General features: G+C 33.8%; 2 protein-coding genes across 2 annotated transcripts; one reads left to right on the forward strand and one right to left on the reverse strand.

The window, feature by feature from the left end:
• Positions 1–7044: 7044 nt before the first annotated feature.
• Positions 7045–12023, reverse strand: LOC109011407 (thioredoxin Y1, chloroplastic-like). The gene is made up of 5 exons (XM_018992609.2): positions 11695–12023; positions 8545–8633; positions 8021–8198; positions 7560–7630; positions 7045–7401 (listed from the first exon to the last, which is right to left on the reverse strand). Exons 1-4 carry the CDS (start codon positions 11863–11865, stop codon positions 7565–7567), a joined length of 504 nt encoding a protein of 167 aa, XP_018848154.1. The 5' UTR covers positions 11866–12023; the 3' UTR covers positions 7045–7401; positions 7560–7564.
• A 7588-nt stretch (positions 12024–19611) lies between these two features.
• On the forward strand, positions 19612–20537 carry LOC109011434 (citrate-binding protein-like). The gene is made up of 2 exons (XM_018992649.1): positions 19612–19881; positions 20151–20537. Exons 1-2 carry the CDS (start codon positions 19612–19614, stop codon positions 20535–20537), a joined length of 657 nt encoding a protein of 218 aa, XP_018848194.1.
• Positions 20538–20821: the final 284 nt, after the last annotated feature.

Raw genomic sequence — 20821 nt, forward strand, 5'->3', positions numbered from 1 at the left:
GAAAGGATTCGCAAGATCAGGGGAGGAAGAGGAAAGAGGCGGAGGAGCAGGTGGATTTGTCGGCGCCATGAGAAGAGAAGAAGAATTTCAAGAAACTTCTGATACCATAACAAGAATGAAAAATCCTAGAAGGCAATCGCATTCAAGAAGCCGTTTGGGATTGAACAAAAAATTAACCTAAAAATAAATAGTACAAGTATTTATACAAGGAGGAAAAAGACTAGTTTGCCCTTGCTAAGAACTAAAGACTAAAATGCCCTAACGAAAACTATACAATATAAAATACCATATAAACATAACTGTACACGTGTAAAAAGAATAATTTTACAACTTAATACACATCATGATCCATTGGCCTTTAAAATGGAACATAAGTACTACTCTCGCTTGAGTTAATAACCCCATGATGTTAAGGAATTGTTAGTGCATTAGACACCATGCAAGCACGTACACATTCTTAACTTAAAACACACATAGATCAGTACTTTATATACTACTTATAACTATAAGCCGTCTGTAGATTAATGTGTAAAACATACCACTTACTGTGAAATCTGTTACAAATTTTTAAAATTAGAAAGACATGTTTTATATTATTAGCTGATGCGGCACGCTTGTTCATAATTAGTAATATATGTATTTTATGTGTCACTAAACGAGTATGTAAATAGATTTTTTTCATAATTAATTTAATGATGATCTTATGACTCACATTAAAGTTGACATGAATGACAATCGACCTCTCTCTATCTCTTATGAAACAAAGACGTTATCGTTTGGTTACATATATGAACTAAGATAAGATGATATGAAAATTAAATAAAATATTATTAGAATATAATTTTTTTAATATTATTTTTATTTTAAAAATTAAATTATTTATTATATTTTATATAAAAATTTTAAAACATTATAATAATTAAATGAGATGATTTATCTCACGAGATTATTACATGGCCGGCTACACGTGAATGAAGTTAGATACGACTTTGATGTATGTACGCCCTAGCAAACTAGTACTCTAGTTTATATATATATATATATATATATATATATATATATATATATATATCTATATATTAATGCTCGTAATTGGTCGTTAAGTGTCAGCCTCCTGATCCACCATCTTCTTGCCTTTCACACCTACTCTATATATATATATAATCATAAAAAAATAAAAAATAAAAATTGAAACGGTCCAAATTGAAATAAATTGGAACTATTATGGCAGATCAATGTAGTAAAACCCTACCCCAAAAAAAAAAAAAAATGTAGTAAAACCCTCCACATGTCGCTTACGTGGCTCGAACGTATGTAGATTTTTTCCAAGCAAACCATATAGACGCTGATCATCATCTCTTCCAAAAATATTGTAGTAATAATTATATTTATAATGCTAAATATAGTTTAAGATGTGTAAGTCTCGTATTCTTTTTAAAATTATAAATATTATTTTTTTATTTTTTTATAAATAATTGTATTTTCTCAAATTGAGGATGCCGACTATATATAGTTTGGACCCTTCTAGAGTCACCGCAGGGGGCTCCCGCTGGGAGCTCCCGCTAGTGTATTTGAATTTTTTTTTTTTTTTCATTTTTTACATGTATTTTTTTAATATTTTTAAATATTTTAAAAAAATTAAAAAAAAATCTCATCACTATTAAAAAACATTTTTTAATAAAAAATTAAAATAAAATAAAAAAAATCCCAGCGGGAGCTCCAAGCGGGAGCTCCCATCGGGAAAACTAGCATTTTCCATATAGTTTACTATGTACGCGGAATAACGGATGTCGGCTTAAGCCTCAAGGGGTGTCCCCCTTTTTGTATTTTGTACCTTTTAATATATTTTTCCTCACCAAAAAAAAAAAAAAAAAAAAAGAAAAGAAAAAGAAAAAAGAAATAGGATGTCGGCTAGCTCAATCCAAAGACTTGTAATATATAGCTTTCTTACAAGTGTTTTATTGGACTTGTATTATCAATTATCTTTAATTTATAAAAAAAAAAAAAATTAAAAAAGAAAAAAAAAAATCTCCAAACTTCACTCTACAAACGTGATATACGCGGACTTTTGACTAATTAAAAGGACCTAGTTGTTAGGCATTTTCTTTCTTACTTATTTTTTAATTTTTGGGATCAAATTTAATTTAAAATAATATCATAAAGTGAGTTTAAATAATGGATAAGGCTAGGGGGGACCGGGATATTAATTTTAAAAAAAAAAAGTACTATACTGCAAGCTAGCTAGCTGCTTGATGACCTTTTTTTCGCCCAATAATTTATTATTGTTTGTGACACTTCAACGTCAAGAACTTTCTATTCAAACAGACATTTTCCCGGGAAAAAAAAAGAGGTGGGGGGCCAAGAAAATTAAGGCTGAAGTTGTTTCATTGCTCATGGGTAATAGATGATGGCCGGTGGAGTGGCCCCAATTGAATTGGTTTTTGTGTCGGCAAAGGGTATATTCACCCTTGATACTCATGTCTACTGTTTCTTTCCCTCAAAACTTGGTCATTTTCAATTAATATATATATATATATATCTTGTGGTCTCTCTTTCTCCACACACACCTCCAAAAACAAATACCCAAAAATAAAAAAATAAAAACTATATAATAATTTTCACTTTATAATTATAGTTTAATAAAAAAATAATCATGTATTTCGTTCTTGATATTGAACTGATGATTGTGTCTCAATAGGTAATAGATTATTGAATTTACCACATTTTCTTTGGATTTATTGCCATAGTTAATTAGTTACTTTTTATCCTTTAAATTCACAATTTGCATGCATTTTATACTATTATAATTAATAATTTCTATTAAATAAACATTAATACAATAATCTAATCACTCATATACATGAAATGAATTAAGGGTGTTTGTTTATGGGAGTCATATTCCTCCTGATCCCATTTTACAACACGCCATGGAAAAATTTTATTTATAAGTTGGTATAGATAACACATCTAGCTGTGATGTGCTTACATGGTATAATTTAATTTAAAAGATAAATTTTAAAATTTAAATCTTATAATTTAATTAATATGAATAGTATATTTTATATACCGAGATTTTGAGAATAGAATAATGAACTATTTCCCCTATGTTGTACAGTACTTTACAACATTAATCCCATTTAATTTACAAAAGTGATCATATAAATATTTATATATGGTGTAAATTATAAAAGAAATTATAATAAAATACAAATTAAATGCAAGTAGCTGTGCCGTATCGTGTTATAATCTGATCATTTGGCTTGTTTTGATTGCGATGCACATGAGATGACTCGTTAATTATTATAAAGGCCTAGCTAGCTGCAATATTAGATCATGAATGCACGTACGTACGTGTAATGCCAACTCATCATGTCTGTATTTCCCACATTTTTGAGGCCATTACACGCACACGCATTACACTCGTCGCGGTACTATGGATAGCTATATATGATGAATCAGTGAGAGTGAACATGAGACACATGAATCACATGATGATACATGATCATGACTATTTATCGATCGTTTATGTCCACAGAAAAAAATTATCACAATACATATATATATATATATATATATATATATATTATGGATTACATGAAATTAGATACGAAAAATGTAAGATTTATAAAAATAGATTTTTAAAATAATTATATATATAATATATGATATGTTAGATTTATTTTATATAAAAAAAATTCTTTATAATCTAATATACAATATCGATGCATATTAATTATTTTTTGACAAGATATTTCCTGTCATTTTCCGGCCCAACTCCCTAATTCCTACTGTCTATCTTGAAAACTATATATATTATATACTTTGCATCCTCAAATTGTTGAGTACTTTGTATATTAAATTTTATAAAATTGACATATATATATTATACAGCTTGATTATTAAAAGTTGATCACATTTTTCACTCTTGATCAATTATATATGGCTGTTAAAATGAATGAAAAATAGGCAATATCAAAGAAATATTGCAAATTAAGGAATTAATGAATAGCATTTATTTTTCTTAAATCCTCTTATATATATATATATATATAGGAATTATATATTTGAGAATTGTATAAATCATTAACTACTCTATTTATTTTTTTTATAAGAAACTGGTTAAGTTATATATGGTTAAAGCAGTCACCTATATATACAACCACTTGGATATTTTTATATTTTAAGAAGGAAATTATTATACCATTCAATTTATATATAATAGTAGTTAATAATATAATAATAACAAATAAATCATTCAAGAGAGTGTGTTTTCAAAATCCGATAATAAATTTTTAGAAAATCTAGTCTTTGGTAGTACTCTAAAAAATTGTGATTCCAAGCATGCCTTAAAGACGAACTTCGACCAAGGAGTTGTGAATTTTTTTGATGCACTGATGATGCATATGAGACATGTGATCATGCATGTGATCATGCAAAAAGCTACGCACTCGTATTTAAATCCTATTACATATAATTACTTTTACATATAATTTATATATTTTATTAATATGATTGATTAAAATAATTATTTTATATTTAAAAAAAGTAATGCAACGAATTATATTAATTGAGTACGTAAAAAATAAATAAAAATGACTATACATAAAATTTTTGATATTATTTTGTGATATATGATGCATAAGGATCCAAATAATCTTTAATAATTGAATGTATAATCTTTATTAATATCTAATCATATAAAAAACATTTATTTTAAATCAATATAAAAAGAATAACAATTATTCTGTGGCTCTATTTTTTTTATTTTAAATATTTAAACTTTGTATAAAATAAATTTAAAAAACAAATGTCTATGTCGACAGTTGTATGAATGAGTCAGGATAGTATGGATATGGATTAGGTCAACGGGTCCCATTTGCAATCACGTTCGTGTGGCCACGTTTGCTTCGTTAATACTTCAAACGAAGGAGAGATTGACGGATGGGGCTGGGGGCCACTTTATCTTTAACCACGTGGCTACACCGCTGGAAACTTCAGTAGCTTTCATTGGCCTTCAACGTAACCTACTAGTCTTTACTGTTTCTTTTGTAATCTACTCGTCAGACATTGAAGTCACTTGTCTTGCCACCGTGGGCAGATGACTGACTATTGGACCACGTCGGAAAATAGGCTTGTGACCACGATGGACTTATTGAACAGGTTGGTTTCGAATTGTCGACAATCGTGTGTGTATCTAAGATGCCTATCCAAGTATTGTTTGGATTGAGTGTATTTCTCAATTTTTTTTCAATTCATTTTATTTTATATAATTTTTATAATTTTTTTAAATTTTTACATAAAATATAATAAATAATTCAAATTTTTTAAATTTTAAAATAAAAATAATATTCTAATAATATTTAATTTAACTTTCAACTTTTATCTCATCTCATTTTAATTCACATTCCAAACCTAACCAAAATGGTAATTTCTCCCTTAAATTTCTCAAAATGCTATGGGAGTAATTCCTATAAAAATATTACAATATTGTGAATAATGCTAATATGCCTCATCATTTTGTCCTCTCGTTTTGATCGTTTATATATTTATTTATTTTTTTAAAAAAAAAAAACTTCTTCTTAATGGTTAAGGAAGTGACTATTAATGTATTGGTATTTTTTTTAATTTTTTAAAAATGTTTAAAAATATTAAAAATATATTGGAAAAGAAAAAGAAAAAGAAAATACATTTTACACGAGACAGCATACCGAGTGAGCACATAGAGACAGCAGAGTAGCACTATTGTTTTAAACTTTATCATACATCAAAGTAATTATAAAGGAAAAACCCAGTGATCATAATATATACTCTGAGGGAAAACCAAGAGTAGTTTACCGTCATAGATGATTATATATATATATATATGTATGTATGTATATTCAGCTCGTTCTACCCTCTTTGATCTAAGTCCAAGGCAAGGGAATGCGACTTTTATTTTTATATACAACGGGATTTGACTTTGAAACTAACTTAAAAGAGTTTGACTGTAATCTTGGAATTAAGATCTTATAAAGTAATAGAGAAATAGATATATAAATACATGGTTAGTCTTACAATATTTATTTCGATTTGTATGCTTTTTTTTAGTAATATTACAAACTCAATAAATATATATAATAAAACTCAATTCACCTGTTTATCTTTCTCCCACTTTAGATCTTAAAATTTAGACCAAGAATTTAGAGAATCTTGATTTACTTATTTCACTATTCTTATAATGGAAATTGCTTTAAAACTTATTTTAAATCCTAAATTATCTATCATAGTTAACTGAATTTTTAATAGATTATATATGGTAATAAATTAAACTCATTGCAAAGTCTTGGCCATATCATATAGGTCTTAGATTTAGTTCATGGAGGAACTAACATATGAAGAAAGGGTTGCTTCTATCACCCTTGAACTCCAAAGTCAGAAGTGATATTTTGAATTAGTTAGGCTGCTAAGCTGGGTTGGCAGCTTGAAAGAAGAAACAAGCCCCGCATCTAGGGCCTCGTTTGTTTTCACAACCATTCTAATCTAATCATTACAAGTTTTTCAAATTTCCATACAAAATAAGATAAACAATTCTATTTTTTCAAATCTCAAAACAAAAATAATATTAATAAAATATATTCTAATAATATTTTATTCAACTTTTAACTTTTATCTCAACTTATCTCATTTCATCTCACTGCGAAAACAAATGAGGCCCAAGACTGCATGATAGAATTGGCTGCAAAGAACTTAGGCATCGTTTGGTAACACAGATGAGATGAGATGAAAGTTGAATAAAATATTATTAAAATATATTTTTTTAATATTAGTTTTGTTTTTAAGATTTAAAAAAAATGAATTATTTTTTGTATCTCGATTATGTGTTTGGAAAAGTTGTAATGACTAGATGAGATGAGAGGCCCAAGTAAACTATTGATACAAAGTAAAAGATTTTCTCCAAATTGGGTGATAAGAAGTTTCATTATGCCAGGAAACTCTGCTTGGTGGACTCATTAGCTTACACCAACCAATCTACAATTATATAAAGTTATCACATCCAAGACCTAATAGCAAGGAACCTGAGATCATTAACCATATTGGAATGTAAGATACATAAAATGTTCACTGCCATCAAAAAGGAAGTTCTGGTTTTTTTCCTGGTCAAAATTTCAATGGAGACAATTTTTGTGCAGATCTACAAAAGTCCAAGCAATCTGTCACCAAAGTTTGTTTGGCTTGGCTTATTAACATAATCCAAGGTAACATGGCAGAAATAAACCATTTTTTTGGTACAACATCAGTTTATAAAAAAAGAAAAAAGAAAAAGTGAAGGCAGCGCTGAAAGAAAGATAAGAGCAATCTAATGTGCAATCTTCATTTACGAAATCCAGTTTGCCAATCTAAAAGCTTGATTTCGCTGCTGAACTGATACAATGAACAGAAAATAAGATAGGCGGGGGTCTGAGCGACAGAAAGAAGACGGAAGAAAAGCAAGACAAAAAGAAAAGATAATTGCGTAGTGTCACTTTGAATTCAAGCTAGATATAGGAAAACTTCATAAAAGAGGAAAATAAGAGGCTTACCTTATCTATTGCTTAACTTTCAGAGAGTTTTCAATTCGTTGGATGAGCTGATCTGCAGTCAAAGCACCCTCCTGAAAATGATTAAACCAATACTCTTAGATCAAAAGCATAATAGTATTTCTCAAGAACTTAACATAGAACAAAGGAATGAAACGGTTACTAAGCAGCAGACCTCAATTTTTCCAGATCGGACCATTAAAAGGAATTACACACTTGCACAAAAATATTTCAAAATGAAACTAGTCACTGTCATATTTTGACCCAGATTAAAGAGTGTAAATAATTAGACAAATCATGTAACTGAAGGTAACACAGTCTCAGGCATCAGTGTGATCTATTGAACCTTGAAGAAGTGTAAGATGAGACTTCAATGCACTTTCATAAGTTAAAAAACAAACATCCAAAAGATGTTCAAAGTTCAACTTTGATATGAGAGCAAGACAGATGAAAATTCAACTTACAAAGCGATCATAAGGTTCTCCGTCCTTAAACATGATGAAAGTAGGCAATGCTTCTATTCTGTACTTATCAGCGATGCTAGGGTACTTCTCGGTGTCTATTTTCACCACTTGGATCTTATCTTTCAACCGAGCACTGACTTCACTGAGGACAGGAGCCATGAATTGACAAGGACCACACCTGGAAACCAGAGATTGGGTTACTCATTCTTCAGTTTTAATTTCAAATCCTCCAGCTGCTAGCCTAAAGGTTACTCAAAATAAAGAATTCATGAAGTTAGATCTTCACCCCACTCAGTAGCCTATTGGGTGAAAAATTACCACATTCATTTGAAGTAACGATTTATTCACAAGGCAACCAAATTCTACGAAGTTTCTGAAATAAGTTAACATTTTTCCACTTTATCACTTCAGGTGATAAGACGGGTTAACAACATGTCCAGAGACCATCTCAGCCTATGTGCATTTTTCTCCAAAATTTGAAAAGCAAAAGAAGGGAATAATATACAAAAGCAGGGATAACGCACCAGGTAGCATAGAAGTCAACCAATACAGGTTTGTCAGTATTAGCCAGCAAATCGTCAAAGGAGGAGAATGTTTGCTTAGCGGCTTTGACCTACAGGAAAAGTTTGTAGGACATACATATTGACTGTTATATCAGAAGAGTAGTTCAAACTTAGAAGTTCATAGCACAGAAATATTTAAGAAAAGCCAATTTTTAGCTCCAGATAGCCACAATACAGTCAAATTCGATAACCGCTTTGTTGCATCCAATTTACTGATATTTATAAAATTTCTTTGAAAGGTATAAAGACAAAGGTGAACTCTTTTAATTAACAAGAAATAAGAATTAGAAGAGAGAGAGAGAGCAAGAGAGAGAGAGAGAGAGAGAGAGAGCATCATCCTCAATAGAACCTTCACTTATAACGTATCAGAGGGGACACCAAATGATGGATATGCCATAGCTTACATACAAATATGAATTCCATTTAGGTCAGGTGATAAAGAATTGTACTAAAAGCACGAGTTTCCAATGGGCGTTCAAATCAAAAGTTAAATATCTTTTCAGAAACCTTTCTAGGTGTAATACACATAAAGAACAGGAAACAAAGACAGAGAATACTGCCATCCACTTCATACCAGAACTCACGTCATGAAACATCGAAAGAACTCCTAATTCCTGACTTTTGACCACTGATTACCACTTGAATGATCCCCCTACCCTATGGCTATGTGATTTAGAGAAGTTAATCAGAGCTCCCTACAAACCGAAAATTGAGAATTAATAAGGAAATGTAGATTATAATTCAATGAAGATCTAGTTGCCAGACAGAAAGCTCAAGATTATTGGATTATCCCGTCACTTAAAATACAGATATAACCAGGGGCAGAACTGTGTTGTAGATTTTGGGGGGGGGGGGGGGGGTTTAAAGTTTTAAAAATTAAGCTTATATACTGTATAATTACAATTTTAAGTTATATTCTTAAAATATTTAAGATTCCTCCACCCTAACACTCAAACACATGGTGTATCAGTCAAATATTCTTAAGTCCATTAACATAATTGCTTTGATTTGATGTACTAAAAAATCTAACTCACTTTTAGGTCACACATGACACGATGTGCTTTCAGCTTTCCCCATTTGAGCCTGAGAGGGTAGCACTGACACAGCCAAACAAATTTGAGAGTAGCACTGACACAACCTGAGAGAGTAGCATTGACATGACATGCTAAAAAGCATACTTGACTACCTATATGCCATGTACCCAGCCAAATGCCATTCCTTTTACCAGACCAAACGGATTTGAGAGAGAGCAGAAACAATTCTTTTCTCAGATTTGAGATTTAGAGGAAGCAAAGCAAGAACAAAATCCACAGAATTTGAAAGTCTACCCCAACACCATAGACATGAAAAGATTGAGAGGAAGCAAAGCAAGAACAAAATCCACAGAATTCGAAACTCTACCCCAACACCATAGACACGAAAAGTAGAAACGGTAAAATATTTTATCTCTCTCTTTATTTGTCTTTGGTGTGCGCTATGTGAGTTGTTTAGTTTCATATCAATGATATCATATAAGTTTTTCTTGTCTTTTTGAGCTTACATAGTTACATGATTTTTTATTTTTTTTTCTCGTCTGGATTATTCCAAGATGACATTTCAGTTTGAAGGGAAAATCCTTAGATGACATTTCAGTTTCTTTTCTTTTTGTAAAGTTCTTTAGCAAACTAAGGAAATCCTGAAGAAAATTATCTTATAAGATAATTTATAGATAAGAAGACAGGGCAGGGACCAACTATGTTGGAGTCAAACAGCCTCTAAAAAATTTACAGTTCGGTCATTTTATAAGGTGATACTAAATCAGCACCATATTGGCTTTCCTTGGAAGAGGATTTGGAAGGCTCATGTTCCGTCAAGGGTGGCTTTTTTTTGTATGGACAGCAGCAATAGGGAATATTCAGACTATAGATAACTTGAGGAAGCGCGGAATGATTGTTGTGGATTGTTGCTTTATGTGCAAGAAAGAAGTGGAATCAGTGAACCACCTACTACTTCATTGTGAAATGGCTAAAGTGCTATGGGATGGTGTGTTTGGAAGGGTTGGGCTATGCTGGGTTATGCCAGAAGCAGTGGTCGATTTCCTAACATGCTGGACCAACTTTCAAATACATACTTGTTCCCAAGTGGCAACTGCATGGAAAATGATGCCTTTGTGTATTATGTGGTGTATTTGGTTGGAGAGAAATGAGAGGTGCTTTAATGATCAGGAACGCAATAGAGATGCATTTTGGAAGTTTTTTATAAGCACTCTACTTAGCTGGCTCTCTGCTATTGTACTGAAGGGTGGGGCTGTAAACGAGTTCTTGTCTTCGTTTTTCTAAGTTCTAGAATGTACTAGGTGTTTCTTGTGTATACGACCTGTGTACTCGGGCTTTGCCTATTACATTGTGCTTAATAAAGCTTTTACTTATAAAAAAAAAAAAAAAACATAATTTATAGACATTTTTTATATACAATTTTGAGATGTATGATTTTTTTTTTTTATAATCACATGTAAAAAAATACATATTACTTATGCTGACACATACCACACACTTTGCCAATCGCCCTCCAGACACCAAATCCTAGTTCCGCCCCTAGATATAACATCTCCAATCACAAAGTACCAACCTGTTATCGCTCATTTGTTTCCCACACAAAAGAAACTCGCTGATGTATCAGTCTACTCTCCTCTTTCCAAATACAGCCATACATTGCTCTTTTTGTTTCCGAAGACATCATCTTGAACTAGTGCAGTTATTTGGCTTGCGTTTCTTAAAACCACGGAAACAATCCTAAATGACTCTTTAAGGACCTCGGAGCATAACTTAGTTTTTTCTATTGCGTATGGTCTACTATATGATGACAATAATAAATTGGTGATTGTTTATACCATTACAATGTTCCATCGATAGAGCAGCCAATGTGACATATTTTCGTAGCAAAATCTGAGGATATTAAGCTCGAGAATAATATTATAACAGTAAAAAAATACAAATTTGCAGCCAAATAAGTTTAAAAGATCAGGAATTTAAAAGCAAATACAAAAGAAAAACAAAACAAAACTTTCTTTTATTCTTCCCAATTTTCTAGGCAAACAAACAGAGCAAGGTCCATGAAATTCGAAACCGTTACCAAAAGGACTCGAGGGCGTGAAGGAGAGCACACCCCCGTGGTTCCGATTCGAACTTGCGGAACCCGTAGAGGGAATTGCAGAGAAGACGACGACGAAGACGGAGCGGCCAAACGATTAGAGCACCCCGAATTCAAAGAAGGAATCGTCGACGTCGAAATTGAAACCGCCATTAGAAGCAGAGCTGCAAAAGAGAGAAACTTGGGCTACTGTTCGGATTATCCGACTCGAAAGGAATGGGAAATATCTGTTTGAGAGGAAACTGAAATCCGAGAAAGAAACAAATCAGGTATCCTTCATCCAAGAGCGAGGAGCAACGAACATTAGAGGTAAGTTGGTGGCCGTTGGATGGCTGAACATTTTAGTATTCAGATCGGACGGGCGGATAAACCCAATCTTTGACTTTCACAGTTCCACTCACGTGTCGGCGAAGAAGATTAGATTCGGTGACCGTAGGTTCTACTCTACCTCCTTGTCTCCTGTCATCCTGGAGACTATTAATCCCACGCGCCTTTGGAAGCTTTGAAGTCCACTTTCTTTTTTTCTTTTCCTTTTTTTTTTCAAAATTCTTTTAAAGATAAAATATAATTTGGAGCTTTTCTACATTCCATTTTTTTTCCCTGCTGGAAACAGCATCTAGTGTTATAAAAGAAAGTCCTCTGCATTAAGCAGCCAAGCCAAATCACAACATAAAAGGTGGGTCTTTCTTTGAAAAGTTGATAAAGAAGGTGGAATTGCAATAAGTGAAGTATTTCCAAACATATTTTTGGAGGCAGCCCATTGTACAATTAAATGCGTGCATCAATTTTCATCTCGATGTATTTTCCTGAGTTCTCATTTCTCAAAATTTTTTAGCACAAGCTTGATATCATGTATTACTGGTTGCACTTTCCAGTCAAGAATATAAGTAGAATTCTTCACCGCTTTGAGGGTATTGAGAGAGTCTCCTACAATCACAATTCTCCCAATCTTTCTTTATTTCTTTGGCTTCTTTCACTCCCATAAGCATTGTTGTTGCTTCCCAATGATTTGAATTTTGACTGTTGATATGCTTTGTAATAAAAAAAAGAATGGATCCTTATGTTGTCTAGTATACAGTTGCCACAATGCTTCCATTTTGTCTGACCGCAACATCAAAGGTGACTAGATAGTGATCCTTTGGCAAAATCCCCCATTGTTTGCTAGAAGCCTTAAGCATCACAATGATCTTTGAAAATCTTTTTAGTGGAAGACATAAAAGCAAATAAGTCAAGTTTGAAATCTTCATGAAGGACTTTATTTCTAAGGAACCACATACTATCCATAGCCACAATTGCAAAAATTTGGAAATGATGTTCTTCCTTTGTGGGAATTCCTAAAGTTCTGGATGGGTCAAGGATGTAGTTAATCCACAAGCTAGTGTCATTTTGAGCACAAGAGGAAATATTTAATGGCCAAGGGGAGTGAAGCCACAAAATTCTAGTGACGCTGCAATTTAAGAAAATATGAGATTGAGTTTCTTCAACAAGACAATCTATGCTTTCAAGATTCACAAAATTCCTAATGCAAGATCGAGTTGGAATGATATTATTAAGAATTTTCCAACAGAGGAATTTAAGCCTATCCTGAATCTTGAGTTTCCAAAGATTTTCCACATGTCAGCTTGAGTGATGCTATTATCCATCCTATTCTGGTCATGAGATAAACTATTGGCAGCATAGGCTGACTTAACACTAAACAAACCATAATTGTGATAAGTCCAGACAGGTTTATCAATGAGAGTATGGAAGCCTTGTTGAGCAAGAGAGATTTTTTCTATCTCATTCACTGAACTTGGATTGAAGAGCGCTTGAAAAAGGATGGTATTCCATCTCCTAAATTCTTTCATCATTAATTCTAACACTCTAAGAATGGGGTCTTTTGGAGTATTTAAGTCTTTTCGAATTGGAGTGAAGTTTGGATTGTTAGGAATCCAAGGATCATTTCATACTCGAGTGTTCACTCCATTGTTGATCTGAGAGTATAATCCTTTCTTCAGAAAATATTTTTGCTTAAAAATTCCTTTTCATATCCACGAATTAGTAGATTTTTTATTGGTATTAAAAAAGGAAGTCATTTTCAAATACTTCCCTGCAAGAACTCTACTCCAAATAGCATTAGCATTGATGATCATCTGCCATCCAATTTTTGAAAGGAAAACTTGATTAAAATCATAGACTAGTCTAACACCCAATCCACCCATAGACTTTGGTTTACAAATGGAATTCCAAGATTTGAGTGTTAGATTGTGAGATTTTTCTTCCGGGAAACCCCACCAAACTCTCATGAAAGTTCGATCAATATTACTAGCAACACTTTTTGGAATCAAGATACAGGACATGATATAGGAAGAGATTGAACTAGAAACTATTCTTATGAGAGTAATGTGTCTTGCTTGAGAAAGAAGTTTTGTTTTCCAACCCGCCAATTTTTGGGAGATTTTTTGCTGAATTTCTTAGAAATAGATTTTCTTTGAGCCATTGAAAGACAGAGGAAGACCTAAGTACTTAATTGTAGGAGAAGCATCCTTTAAGTCGAAAACTTCCTTGACTCTTTGTTTTTTTCTAGGCTAAGTGTTTTCACTGAACTTTATAGAGGATTTCCTAGCATGAACTTTTTGTCCTGACCATGAGGAATACTTCTCCAAGCAATTGTTAAAACTATTTGCAGTGGTATTATTGGTCTTCCCAAAAAGAATAAGATCATCGGCAAAAAGAAGATGAGAGATGGAGAGATTGTTTCGACTAATGGCAATCCCATAAATGTTTCCCAGATTTTCCTCACGAGTAATGAGCCTAGTAAGAACTTATGTACCCAGAATAAAAAGGAATGACAAAAGGGGATTACCCTGTCTCAACCCTCTACTAGGCGTAATAAAACCTCTTGAAGTACCATTAATAATGACAGAATAAGAGACCGTAGTGATACATTTTTTTATCCAGTTAACCCATTTTTCACTGAAACCCAGATTATCCATTATCCTCATAATAAACCCCCATTCCATGAAATCGAACGCCTTTTCCATATCAATCTTAATCACCATGATTCCATCCTTTCATTTTTTCCTTTTCAAGAAATGGAAAAGTTCTTGGGCCAGAATAGTGTTCTCCTGAATAGTTCTACCAGGGACAAAAACTGTTTGTTAAAGGGAGATGATTTTTGGGAGGATTTTCTTTAATCTATTCCCCATAATTCTTGCAATCACTTTGTAGTAAATATTAGAAAGACTAATAGGTCTAAAGTGATGAACAGTATTAGGATTATTAGTCTTTGGAATTAAAGCAATGTGGGTATGATTTAACTCTTTGAGAAGATTACCACTATGGAAAAAATTCTGAACCATTTTAATGAAATCATTTTTGACAATATCCCAATAATGCTTATAAAAGAGGTCAGTGAAACCATCTAGCCCAGGGGCTTTTCTGGAGGGGTTTGCCTAAGAATATGAAGAATCTCTACCTCGGAAGAAATTTCACAAAGCATGATATTTTCTTGATCAGTAACCTTTTCAAAAAATAGGGACTTTAATACCGAACCTATACTTGGATTAGAAGTTGTGTAGACCATTTTAAAATGGTCCAAGAAAGAGTTCTGGATGACATGTTGGTCCTCAGTCCAAATCTGACCTAATTTGAGACTATCAATGGAATTATGACGTCTCCTCACAATGGTAGAAAGATGGAAGAATTTAGTATTCAAGTTCGTTGTGGTTAACCATTGGACTCTGGATTTTTGTCTCCAAAGTATTTCTTCTCTCCTTAACAATTCATTCAAATTGGCTTTTAGGTCAGCCTCCATGATCATAGAAGCATGCTTAGGGTCATTAGCTTGAATATTCGAGAGAGCTCTGGTGGTGTCTCTGATGGAAGATTGAATGTGCCTTTAATGTGACCTATTCCAATATTTTAAGTCTCTCTGAACCACTTTGAGTTTTCTTTGGAGGATGTAGCTCGAGTTATCAAAGAATTCACTTTTCCAATTATTTTGAACGACCATTTGACTAGTTTGATCTCTAATCCAAAATTCTTCAAACTTGAAGTTAGGACTATGTTTTCTTCTTCCCATAGTATCAAGCACAATGGATGAATGGTCAGAAGCACTTATGGGTAGATGCTGAAGAGATGAGTTTGGAAACAATTCCATCCAAGGTTGATTTGCTACACCTCTATCAAGGATCTCTCTAATTTGACCCATTCCATGCCTATTATTGGTCCAAGTGTATTTGGGCCCATGATAACCTAGGTCAATCATTCCATTCCTATTCTTGTACAAGCTCATACCATTCGAATTAGAGGAATTAACATAGGGTCAACTACCAAATTTTTCATTCTAGCTACAGATAGAGTTGAAATCCCTTATAATAAGTCTTGGTCCCTCAAAATCAGTTCCACTCAGCATTAAGTTGTTCCAAAAATTTTCTTTTTTACTGTTGTGCAGGGCAATAAACTAAATTAAGCAACCAAGGGGTGTGCATAGGATCCGAATACACAAGCATAGTGATTATATTACAGTGAACACTTATTGGTTCCACCTTTAGTCCATCCATCCAAAGTACCAAACCAAAAGCCCCCCCCCCCCCCAAAAAAAAAAAAAAAATCATTGGAAGGAGCATACACAAAATTTACAGTAGAAAACCCTAGCCTATGTACAATACTAGACATATTCGAATTAACCAAGAAGACTAAATCAAGTTTATGATTCCTGATTATGGCCCTTAAGCTTCTGATTGCACGGGGTCGAGCCATACCCCTACAATTCCATGAAATTATTTTCATTTCTTCCTTGGTGGCAATATCGACTCTACCACGATAGCCTCATCATCAAAAGTAAGAGAGTTGAAAGGCTGGGTACGAGTTTCATTACCAGTTGTGATCTCAGATTTTTTGTATGGTGTAAACCTGATTCTCGTTGACCTCCTGCAAACCACGTCATTCCTTTTCGTTTTGGCTAATTTCGTTGGAATTTCAAGAGCTAATGCACCTTCTGCTTGTGAAGAATGTTGGTATTCCTCTCCTATCACAGAGTTTCCCCCATCTCCCATAGGAATAAAATCAAAACTGAGTGGAGTCTTTGGAGTCTTTCCTAATTTAATCGAAGCTTGATGAAGGGAGGTCAGGGTTTGGACATTTTCAGCAAAGGGTAAATTATGGAAAGAGGAAATGTGTTTGCTTGGCTCCCTGAGGTGAATGGGGATGAATATTCAACTGACTTGGATTGTTGAGTTGGGCTTGATGGGTGCTTCATGGGAGAAAGACTTTCATGAGAAGGGCCTGTCATCTTAAGAGAAGAATAGGTATCTGATGGATTATTGATCAGCTGGGGTGGGCTAGCTATTATGACATTGTAAATAGTAGATGGGCTAGACGATTTGCTTACAGACATTGAGCTTTTGAGCTGGATTTCATTTGTTTGGCCTAATTGCCAAAACTAACTTCCCTAATGGGCTTACAAGAAGCATTTGGGCTCTGTAGATTCTTAAACTGGACTAGTATTTGCTGAAAAAGTCTTTTATCTACCTCCTAGTTTTTGTAGTATTCAGACAAAGCCTCACTATTGTTTGAACTGATGTGCATTAAAAAATCTTGGCTGCTTGTAAATGAAGAGGGTGCTGTCAGTTTAGATGGACAAAACCCTACGGTCAAGATTTTCTCTACATTTGGTATTAACTTCTCGAAGGATGACGGTAGAAAATGAGCAGATGTACTTTCATTAAGTGATCCTGTCAGCTTTGTCTCCTTAGTTGAAACGTTGCCACCTGTCCCTTCCTTCATCTCGTCTAGACGCTTGCATGACAAGCTTCCATGAATAACTGGAAAATTATTGTTGAGACCACCTGAGAGGAGCTGAACCACCTGAGAATTTATCTTACACTGGTCTTCCTGCTGGTATTTCACTTCCTTTCCTTTACTTGACACCAATGGGAAAAAATTCCTTGTTTCATTTGAAGAGGAGAGGTCCTCCTACTGTTGAACATTAATATGTTTTAGGTCTAAAGGGAATGACTAAGAATCATAATAAGTGGTCCTTTTACTGGCTTGTGTTTCTGTGCGCATCCAGGGCCCATAGTTTGATACTTCAGTTTTGGTTTGAAGATATGGACACTTATTGAAGATGACCTAAACATCCACAGCAGTAGCAGAACTCCGATAATTGCTCATACTTAAAACTAATCCATGTAGCTGGCTTACTTTTGCGGATCAGTGGGAAACCTTCAGGCAATAGTTTTTCTACATTTATTTCAACTTGTATGCGCATGTATCGTCGAAAAAGTATACATGGGCCTGCAGCTTTCTCAACTTGTATGAAATTTCCAAGCTTGGAAGCGATCTTCTCTGCATTTACGTTAGTCATGAACTCCAGAGGAAGCCCATGAATCTGTACCCAAAATACAGACATTTTTGTATTAACTTCGAGGAGCCTTAAACCAGGTGGCCAACCGCAGATGACCATATGGAATCCTTTAACATTCCATGGCCTTTGGTCCAAAACCCTTTGCTTTTCATTCTCATTTAAAAAAGTAAACAAAAACATGTTGACATCCAAGTTTTCTATGTTAGGCCCTGTCGAGAAACTCCATGCCCATTTAATGGTTGCATGAAGAGCATGCTTATTGAGAGGGCGAGATGATATTACCCTGCCAATAAGGACATGCAATGATAATTGCGATGCTATGTCTATTTCAGGCTCAAGATTAAGATCATTCCAGTTTACTGGGATAGCACTCTCAGTTGACGACCCTGCCATGCTTTCCTTAAGGAAAAGAGAAAGGATTCATGATATTCTAAAAATAGAGTTGAAAGTACGGAGGGAACAAAGATTTAATGGTTTTGTGGGTGGGGAGTTAATGCTAGAAAAAGAGGGAGTTAATGATGGAAGAGAGAGTTGGTTGGATTTCAAGCTAAATTCAGAAGACTCCATTTAGGAAGGATTCAACTCACTAGAGAGATGGGGAGAACTCATCGTGGAGCTGGAACAAATCATCTTCTAGATTTCATTGTTAACACTTCACTTGTAAACTTTCTCTCTATATATATATATATATATATTTCATTTTTACTCTTCTATTTAAACACATATTTTTTTTATAGATAAAACACACACATATTTAAACATTAACATAAAATGACAAAAATGATAAATCACGTGTTGATTAGGTGGATGTGTGTGGTGTAAGGCTTCCATTTAAAATTTTTCAAAATCGAAATATTACCCTTATATTTACAAAATTTAGCTTATATCTTATGAAAAAATTATTAGATATATTATATATCTCATTATGAAAATGAGAAACGAGATTGATTGAGATGAATAAGGAATAAATCTTATATGTTAATAGCTCTTTGTGGTCCGATGAATATCATTAGATCTATAGGTGACACAAGGAAGGTTAGTCCTCTAGAGGTGCCTTTATAATTTACTTACTGAAAAGTACAAAATAAATAAATAAATAAATTTATTAGCTTGAAAGATCTTTTGTATTGGGGAAGGATCGATCACCAAGAGATGAACCTTAAAAACAATCCACAGATGACAGAAGACCAGTACTTCAGCAAAGTAACATCCACGGAATGCAATCAAATTGGGATGTTTACCAGTCTTTTAGCTTTTTCTGCAAGCATATATTGCAATTAACTGCTGAATATTGGTCGACAAAACAGGGGCCAAATCCCCCTTTGAACTTTTGAAAAAACATTCATACAACAGTTAAAAATCTAGACATGTCAAAAGAATAGTCTCCATTGAAAATTTAATCAAGGAACAACAAAGCAGCCATGTCTTTGAATGGCAACCCCCATGCACTTGCTGTCTGGTCTTATATATATATATATATAATTCAGTTGCTTACAGAAGAGAACTCACCATATTTGTTGCAGAGTGATCAGGATATTACATTAATTGCAATGAAAACTTCAGTCTACTGCAGCATTCTAGTCGTGCTAATTCTTGCGAGCTTTTTGGAAAATGGCCACCTTTGTGTTGCAGATCCTACTGATGGATTCACCCCTGTGCCTCTAACTGATGCCAACTTTAAACTGCAGAAACCATATGACATACCACTTGAGGATCGTTACACTTATAAAGATGGTGTTCATAGATTTTGGGTCTACAACAAAGACAAGCCTTTCAAGCCTGATAGCACCACCAGACCACGCACTGAAATTCGCATCTCTGTAAATTCCCTCTCTCTCTCTCTCTCTCTCTCTCTCTCTCTGCATGCACGCACTATTTTCAATTAGAAGTATATCTCTAATTCTGCATGATTTGCAGAACCTGACACAACTTCAAACTGTTTCATTTTAAATTGTCATTTTCAGACATACCATGTGTGACTGATGATAAGAAAATATAGAATAAAGGGTAGCATTACTGGCTTCTAATAGCTGTTCGATTAGTTTTAGTTAATATATTGTTAACTCTCCCGGGGTTGTATATGATCTAGGGACATGACTACTCATCAGGAGTTTGGCAATTCGAAGGCTACACTTTTGTGCCGAGTGGAACCTCCGGCGTGACGATAATGCAGATTCATGGCGCAACCGTGGGAGCCACAACGCTGCAGCTAAGGATGTACAAGCCTGGAGACATAAGGTATTATCGGTACAACTTGGTGGCTGCTGATCTCTACGATAGGTGGGTCAGAGTGAATGTAATCCACGATGTGGATAAGGGAAAAGTTACAGTTTTCATCGATGGAGTCAAGAAGTTTGTGGTGAAAGATCAAGGGCCAGGGGACCTGTATTTCAAATGTGGAGTTTATGCTGCGCCATTTGGTTCCAGCAATTACATGGAATCAAGGTGGAAAGGGATCAAACTTTTCAAAAAATGACTTGAATAAACGTTTCAACTATATCTACGAGACCTAAAAGAGTTTATCATATATGGTGTGAGAGAGTGAAAGATGTAGAGTTTGTAATCTGCTTGTATATTTGGGTTCCTACGTTATGAAATATAAACCAGTGATTTGATGAGGTTTCTTTCCCTCTTCTTTGTATTGGTGTTGGGTAGGTTGATCATATGCATCCAGAAGTTGAAAAAAATCAGACCGTTAATAAGCTGTGTAGAGTTATCTTCTAATGGGTACTCACCTACACTTGTTCCAACGATACAGTA

Source organism: Juglans regia, chromosome 6 (assembly GCF_001411555.2).
Source record: "Juglans regia cultivar Chandler chromosome 6, Walnut 2.0, whole genome shotgun sequence".
Taxonomy (NCBI): domain Eukaryota; kingdom Viridiplantae; phylum Streptophyta; class Magnoliopsida; order Fagales; family Juglandaceae; genus Juglans; species Juglans regia.

Coding starts and splice junctions, on each gene's coding strand:
- LOC109011407 (XM_018992609.2), bottom strand. CDS start 11,865: ATGGCGGTTTCAATTTCGACGTCGACGATTCCTTCTTTGAATTCGGGG. Junction 8,199..8,544: donor GTTGACTTCTATGCTACCTG/GTGCGTTATCCC, acceptor TCTGGTTTCCAG/GTGTGGTCCTTGTCAATTCA. Junction 7,631..8,020: donor GAGAACCTTATGATCGCTTT/GTAAGTTGAATT, acceptor AATCATTTTCAG/GAGGGTGCTTTGACTGCAGA.
- LOC109011434 (XM_018992649.1), top strand. CDS start 19,612: ATGAAAACTTCAGTCTACTGCAGCATTCTAGTCGTGCTAATTCTTGCG. Junction 19,882..20,150: donor GCACTGAAATTCGCATCTCT/GTAAATTCCCTC, acceptor TATATGATCTAG/GGACATGACTACTCATCAGG.